Source organism: Penaeus vannamei, chromosome 22 (genome assembly GCF_042767895.1).
Source record: "Penaeus vannamei isolate JL-2024 chromosome 22, ASM4276789v1, whole genome shotgun sequence".
Classification (NCBI taxonomy): domain Eukaryota; kingdom Metazoa; phylum Arthropoda; class Malacostraca; order Decapoda; family Penaeidae; genus Penaeus; species Penaeus vannamei.
In genome coordinates this window covers 22,301,205-22,308,704 of record NC_091570.1, presented here as the reverse complement: position 1 = coordinate 22,308,704, position 7,500 = coordinate 22,301,205, and the positions used below count along the sequence as shown (strand labels likewise).

Here is a 7,500-nt window from a genome sequence, read left to right as displayed (position 1 = left end):
TCAGGATAAGAAATTGTTGATTCACATGTTGATAATAAGTATTCATTATGGGGGGGGATTATAAAAGATAAAGCATAGGGAGTTTTTGAATGGGGAATGTATTATATAAAACATTAGGATATATAATGCTGTATTAAAAATTTATGTATAACTGCAGAAGTTTTGCAGCATGACATTATACATTTGAGTAGTCTGAATTTAGAAGTATGTTAATGTTGTTACATGTTTCTCCTTTAACAATACTATAAATTTGGGTCTAGAAACAATCAGAAAGTAAGTTTTTTATAGCCACCCCCTTTAAGTTAGGATTTGAAAAAAAAAATAAATATAAGAAGACATGGTAATTCTTACTAACATGACTGCACCCAATGGAGACTAAGTCCCCAACTCCATTCAACATTCTTGGGGGATCCTGTGGGGAATCGGGGATTTAAAGGGGTCACGTATGGTCGATTTTGCTCTTAGCAGGGATTTTAAAAGGTAATCAAAAGAGTAAAAATGAAAAACCCAAGCCAAGATTCAGCCACGAAGATTTGACACAGTGTTGAGTAAATGAATAAATGAGCGAGCGAACCTGGCCTAAATGCACAATCTATCACAAAGATCGCCTTAGGAACCAAAGAGCTCCGCCCCCAGAACCCCCTTCTGATAGTTATATTTTCCTATCGGGGGAGAGCCCCCGGACCCCCTCCTGATCTCTGTATCTCCCTACCGGGGGCTCTGCCCCTGGAGACCCTCCCGATCACTGTATTTCCCTACCATTGGCTCTGGCCTCGGACCTCCTCTTTACCTAGTCTATCACCGCCCAATCATTAGCATATGCACTTACCTTACTGTGGAGGGTATAGTCACCGTGACACTTTTCACACTTATGATTTTTCAAAATTAGATAGTGCTCTTGGTACTGTAATTAATCCTTGTTTATCTTCACTTTGTCTATAAAATATCCCCCAAACCACAATCGCAAAAGTGACAGAAACTCCATTCCATGTCTTATGCCTATGCCCGAGGAAGAAAGAATGGCACGGGTCGTGAACCCTTAAAAGCTGGGTTGGGCACTCATTAAGAGCAGGTCGTTAAAAGTGGTAATCGAGGGGTGTTCGGTGGTTATGAAAAGCCAAAATATACATTAAGTATTCAATAATGTAATATAAATGAATGTTTATGGGCGAATTGTGTTTATGAGAATATAGTGTAAAGTGAATCATACAATATAATATGAAAAAAAAAATCCAATCTGGTAATTTGGAATAGATATGAAATAGTAGTAGTTGTTATCATGACATTAATGTTAGTGACGTCAAATGACATATATGCGCAGTCTGAAGGAAGTTGCTTTGAAAGCTGCTCGTGGACTTATACTCGGTGAGTGATTTTTTGACTTAGCGTATAGACAAATTTCGCGCACAGGGACTTAGCTGCTGTGAGTGTGATTGGAATCTGCCTCGGCACGGCATTTGTTGCGACATATTTTAAGAATTTCTGATGTTATTCTTTGCCTGCGTAGATCATATATATCAGTGAATTTATTTTTTACACATCTTTATGACAGTGCCCTTAGATTTTCCTTATTATATATAGGTATACCGAAGACACTATTCCTACCTGTTCAGAATAAGTTATTGCTCAATTATTAAAAAAAGGGTTATTCTTTACAGTATGGATACACTTGTCAGAGACTAAGTCCCCAATTCCGTGTCACAAAATTTATTCAATAATCCATGTTGCCGTGATTGGGGAGGGTTGATGGGGGGATCTGCCCTCCAGCACCCCCCAGGAAACATTGTCTTCACTTCGTATGCACGACTAGATAGAGCTGAAACTTGGGAGGACGAAGTGGACTTTGGCTGAGAACTGCACTTTCAGCAATCTCTTTCCTTTATTTGTGGTGTTGTTGTTGGTGTCTGTAGATTATTTCATGTACCAATGACTACAACATTTTGTCCTCTACAAGAATATCATCTTCAATTTCCTCTACCTTCGTGTGTCCATACCGTAAAGATTAACCAAAAAAAGATTGCAAACCAGGCAGTTCTGCAGTGTATGTTTCCTGGCTTCCTGTTGCATAAAAAGATTCATATTTATGACTCTTTGATAAGAAGTTTGCTATGTCTTATTGATGGTTGAATCATCCTCTTATCATTTCATGCTGCTGACTATTCTCGCTGATAGAGCATGTTGTAAAATACTGTTACATCATTGTATGATAGTACATAATGCTTTTTGCTGACAGAGTTGCCAGACGTGATAGTGAAGGGAGTGTCCCGACTCCTGGTACAAGTGGTTCCGAGTTACACTGATGGCCCCTCGAGGAGCAAGTTACGTGAACTGATTTACACGTTGGCTAAGAAGCATGCTGCCTCCATCCCAGCACTTGCCCTGTCCCAGCAGGCTCTTGCGCAGCAGCATTCATTGGCGCCTCATTCATCGTGAGTTGACTTTATTTTACCTTTTTCATCAGGATCTCTTAGGATTGTTAGCAACTGTCTGGTTTGTCTGTCCATCCGTCTGTCTATCTCTGTGTCTGACTAAAAGAATGTGAATTGTTTGCACACAAAATTTAAAACATATTCTATCATATCTTCTAACAGAAAATTTTCCACAGGCGTGCACTGGCCCGAATCCACATTTTCCCAGCAGAAGTGGCAGCAAGGGTCTGGTGCATTGCATTTTCTTCCAAGCACCCCATTAGCTCAAAAGAGGCTACTGCCCTGACTGAGGCCTTGGCAATACACTTCTCCCTCACGGTTGCAGCAAATGACAATTTTTTGTCCAGCAAGACCCTTAAAACCCTCAGGCCCATTTTAAAGGATGCAGATCTCTTAAAGGCTGTCTGTGAGGTAAGCTTAGTGACATGGGGTTGTCGTAAGGCAGGGGTCGGCAACCTTTTGAACATAGTGTGCCAGTTGATAACTAATGCCTTCTTATTCGTAATCTTGTGTGCCATTTTTTTTTCAGCACAGTATACCCAAATGTATTTTCATGCACATGCATAACATAAATGTAATATTTTTGTAACTGTTAGCATTCTTTGTAATAAAAAATATACATGTTTTATGATTTTAGGTTTATACTCGCCACTTTCTTCATGCAACTGAATTTATCAGATAGTGGTGTCAGGGAACTTGATATGGAGGCTGCATGATCATTCGCAGTAGTTTCCAATATTTCTCGATTTTAGAATATAGCTGCCCATAATAATAACTCTCTCTCTCTCTCTCTCTCTCTCTCTCTCTCTCTCTCTCTCTCTCTCTCTCTCTCTCTCTCTCTCTCTCTCTCTCTCTCTCTCTCTCTCTCTCTCTCTCTCTCTCCCCCCCCCCTCCCTCCCTCCCTCTCGCTCCCTCTCTTCCTCCCTCCCCCTCCCCCTCACCTTTTAATATTTTGCTGTTTAACTTTTTTCTTTGCTCCTCTGAATCCCATAGTACACTATAGACAAGTGCTCTGTGTGCCAAGTCTGGCACTTATGTACTCATTGCCGACCTCTATCACAAGATGTTGATAAAAAGAAATGGATGAGTCGGGAAATCGTGTGTGATTTAAGGTATTTTAAGGAATTATTATTTTTTGGTCCTCTTCTCACAGGCATTGGTGAGCGGTGAGATCAGCATACACCGTGTGATTCTTGGGGGTCACCTGCTCCAACTCATGACCCAGGACAATGTGTCACCTCCTGTTGCTAACATGAAGCGTGTGCTCACTGAGACCTATGTGAAGTTGGTCATCCAGGTTAAGATCAAGGTGAGGTGCTGGGCTTATTTCTTCTTCTGGAGGAGCAGAAATATGCTTTCTTGTTAGTAAGACAGCAATAAGTGATATTTTAGTTGGGAGATGTTAACAGTTGTTTCAAGTAAACATTTTGATTAAAGAGAAAGAAAGAACTGTATTAATCTTATTTTATAGTACATGTCTGTTTACTATTGAGATAAAAGTGTGATTTGAAATTCTGTTACTTTCCTTAGCCAAGACCATTCGTCTTAGACCAGACACGGCCACTTTTACGCCAGCTGAGCCATGAAGATTTTAAAGAACTGATCTTACCTGCTCTTAAAAAATCCCTCCTGCGTAATCCTGAAGTCATCTTGGAGGCTGTGGCTCGACTTTGTTCAGGGCTCAATCTGGACCTGAGCCAGTATGTGGAAGAACTTAGCAAGTTGCTTGCCAGTAAGTCCTGAATTAGATATGTTTCAGAGGCAGATGATGGGTAACCGGTTTTCTGCTATTTTTAGAATTCATCGGCAAAAAAAGAAAAAAAAAAAAAAAAAGGAAATGGTACATGTGATTTTCCTGTTTGTTACCATATATCTTAGAAGACCAGTAATTTGCATCCTCATATCTTTGCAGGCCCACTTCATGCCAAAGAAGATCAAGTGCGCGATGACACAGTTGAGGTGTGCCGACAGCTTTCAAAGCAGTGTAGTGATGCATCAGCTGTGGAAATACTTGTAAAGCTTGTGTTTGATGTTTTCTTTGGCTCAGATGGAAAGTTGACGGTCAATACTCAGAAAGTGTCTGTCCTACAGGTATGTTTTTTTTGGTAAGGTGAAATGTAATAGTTAGTTCAAAGTATTTGTTTGGAAATTATTTACTGTAATCTTTGTCATTTTTTTTCTCTCTTTCTTTTTCTTTTTTTTCATATGACATAGTAGAAAGTCTAAGTCTTATTTCTCTTGTTAGGGTGTAGAGGCCATCAGTGAGCACTGTGTAACTGGGAGCAGCGCTTACAACTTGTCAGTGATGGTCTTGGAAAAGATGATCAAAGTCTTGGAGACGGAAAGTCATGAGGGGTCACTAGTGCAAGGCCTCTCTGCCCTCACTGCCTGGGCAGGCAAGTTCAACACTGACATCCCCCCAAAACTGATTGAATTCTTCCCGGTAATTTTCCCGTAAAATCCATGTTGTATGCGAGGTGATGATTTCAGATATATAGATATTATGGATGCCTGTGGAAGAGGGTCATACAGGAGTAAATGGGAGGCAGTGTTAATGACAGAAGCTCTTTATTTGCCAAACAGAAAGGGATGGGCTTGAAAACTTCAACCACAAGTGTGAGGGCAGCGTATATTCGGTGCCTGTTAGCGTGTGTTACCCCTTCAAGTGCCTTCAAGGCGGCCACCCTCATCCCCAAACTGATGGCCTGCATTGACAAGGCTCTTGGCCAGAGTACCCAGGTACGACAAGTAATAAGGTAACAGTTCAAGTAAAAGAATGAATTTTATCACCTGTTCATGTCAGCCTTTTTTAATATCTTGGCATTTGTTTGATTATCATTCTGATATATACCTTTAGATGAAGAAGACTTCATGAAGGATATAAGTGTCCTTATTTCTTTTAATTTTATGAGTACAGTTTTTGTACACCATTTTCTTACTAGCAGCATTTTGATGATACTACTTGGAAATAGAAACAAATACTTGTATAATACAGTATGTTTACTCTGTCTAAGGGCAATAGTAGATCCCCAAATATCTTTGATAAAAAATTATTTACACAATATTGAAATTTGTAATTCTACTGTAGCTTTTGTTCGTATTGTAGGTAACACATCCTATTGTTTGGATGGATAATTCCTGGTTTAGAATTTGTAATGTGTTTTGAAATAGAAATAGCATCATTTTGCAATGTAAATAAATACATTTCTTTTTAGGTGCCAATGTTATCTGAGGCATTGACAGCGACAGTGTTACTATTGAAGATTAGCATGAGTGATATGTCTGCGGAAGAGAAAATTGCTTCATTGTGGTCATCAACCCTAGACCTACAGAAGGGATATTTCACAGGGGAAAAGTTCTTTACTCAGGCTCCTAAGGAAGGCAAGGATTATTTTTTTGTGTTTTGATATAATTATTTAGTGTATGATGTACTCTCTGATATTACTCTGATGTTACTTTTCCCTTTTAGAATATGTATGGATGTAATATTATGATGTTCTCTGTACAAGAACAAAATCTTGTAATCATGGGAAATGAAGCTAAGAAAGGTGATTAATTTTATGGAACAACATCAGGTTTGTTGCAGTTGGTGACATGGTGTGAAATTCTTTTGTCACATCACATTGGGAAACTGGGAAATGAGGCAATGGCAGTGGAGCAGGCACTGGTATGGTGCCTGGTTTGCCCTCATTCCCAGGTCAGGCTGGCAGCACAGAACTCGTCCAAAAAGCTGGTTGCCTCACTAGGTGGAGGACAGCTGGCGGCAGATCTCCTAAGCAGCTTGACAGTAATGATGCAGAATGCGAAAGTTCAAGTAAGTTCATAGGGATGGAATGTGTGTTGCCCTTTTTATGTTTTTATTTACACATTTGCTGAATTATTACTCATTGCTGATAAAGAGGAACAAAAAAAGTGGCACATGATGCTAACAGACAAAGTTTGGGTAGTAGCCAGTAAAGGCCTTAACTCCAGTATGTTCCCTCATCTTGCAGAAGGCAGACGAACCAGATGCAGGCGGAGGCAGTGGAGTAGGAGAGCTGAGCCCTGCTGGGGTGGCTCAAGCTCTCATTGTCATCTGCTCTCCCAGCAATCTAGACAGGAGCCAGAAGGAGAGGCTAGCTGTGTTGGCTCTTCCTGCGGCTTTCCACCCTTCAATGGGTAAGGGTATTCTTAAGCTGTTTGCTAATGCCAGTTCTTTGTTTGAATAAAGGAGTCGTAGAATTTCTGCAGTATGCACAGATGAAGAGGGCATATAGTGCAGAATGTCATTGCTATTTACTGTATAAAAAAAGAAGAAGAAAAAAAAAAACAGTATATATTTCATGTACTCTTCTTGACACATCTCTTATTGTTCTACCATGACAGTTCGTGAGAATCCTAACTTGTGGGAGCAGGTGTGCCGTGCTCAGGGTCTAAATGCAGAAGAGGTCATTAAGAACCAGGAGGGAGACCTTGTTCCACAGCTTACAACAGAATACATTCCATCACCAATCAATGAGTCGGTAAGGAGATGACAAGGGGATTTTTATATTTTTGGATAATAAATGTCCTTTGCCTGACCTTGTTTTTCATTTAAATTTAAGTACTAATATTTTTCCTCTATTTTTTTTACAACAGGTCTTAGCAGGCCTAGCTCGTTTAGGAGGTAGAGTCGTTATTCCGCCAGTAGTAAAGTATGCCATCAATCACCTAAACAACCCAAAGTTGACACAGGTTTCGGAGGAAGACTTTGCAATTTTCAACACACCTGAAGGCACGCTGTACAATCAGTCTGTTGTGGAGGAGTAAGTGACCTGTGGATTTTTGTTTAATGATATACTTTTTTGTGTAGTGTCCTATCTCAAGTAAGGTGAAGGCTTGCATTCATTTTCCTACTCGACAGGACTACTTTTATTGATGGCTTTATAATATAGGTTATATAAGCCATAGCAGAAATGTATGAAGATATAGGATGAAAAGGATATAATCTTTTAAATCCTGTATTTAAATTCTTGTAGAATGGATGAGTATCTAGTTGTTCAGTTGGAAACAAGGTGCTTTGTGTGTAAGTACTAAGATAACAGGAGAAAAA

General features: G+C 39.8%; 1 protein-coding gene across 1 annotated transcript in view; it reads left to right on the top strand.

The window, feature by feature from the left end:
- l(3)80Fj (lethal (3) 80Fj) overlaps window positions 1-7,500 on the top strand; it is a 42,646-nt gene that overhangs the window by 14,480 nt on the left and 20,666 nt on the right. The window contains exons 3-14 of the mRNA XM_070136713.1: window positions 2,234-2,429; window positions 2,606-2,840; window positions 3,583-3,738; window positions 3,960-4,161; window positions 4,342-4,520; window positions 4,675-4,872; window positions 5,013-5,168; window positions 5,645-5,810; window positions 6,005-6,243; window positions 6,422-6,587; window positions 6,795-6,931; window positions 7,047-7,213. Coding sequence (XP_069992814.1) covers window positions 2,234-2,429; window positions 2,606-2,840; window positions 3,583-3,738; window positions 3,960-4,161; window positions 4,342-4,520; window positions 4,675-4,872; window positions 5,013-5,168; window positions 5,645-5,810; window positions 6,005-6,243; window positions 6,422-6,587; window positions 6,795-6,931; window positions 7,047-7,213 — 2,197 coding nt within the window. The remainder of the gene's footprint in view (window positions 1-2,233; window positions 2,430-2,605; window positions 2,841-3,582; window positions 3,739-3,959; window positions 4,162-4,341; window positions 4,521-4,674; window positions 4,873-5,012; window positions 5,169-5,644; window positions 5,811-6,004; window positions 6,244-6,421; window positions 6,588-6,794; window positions 6,932-7,046; window positions 7,214-7,500) is intronic.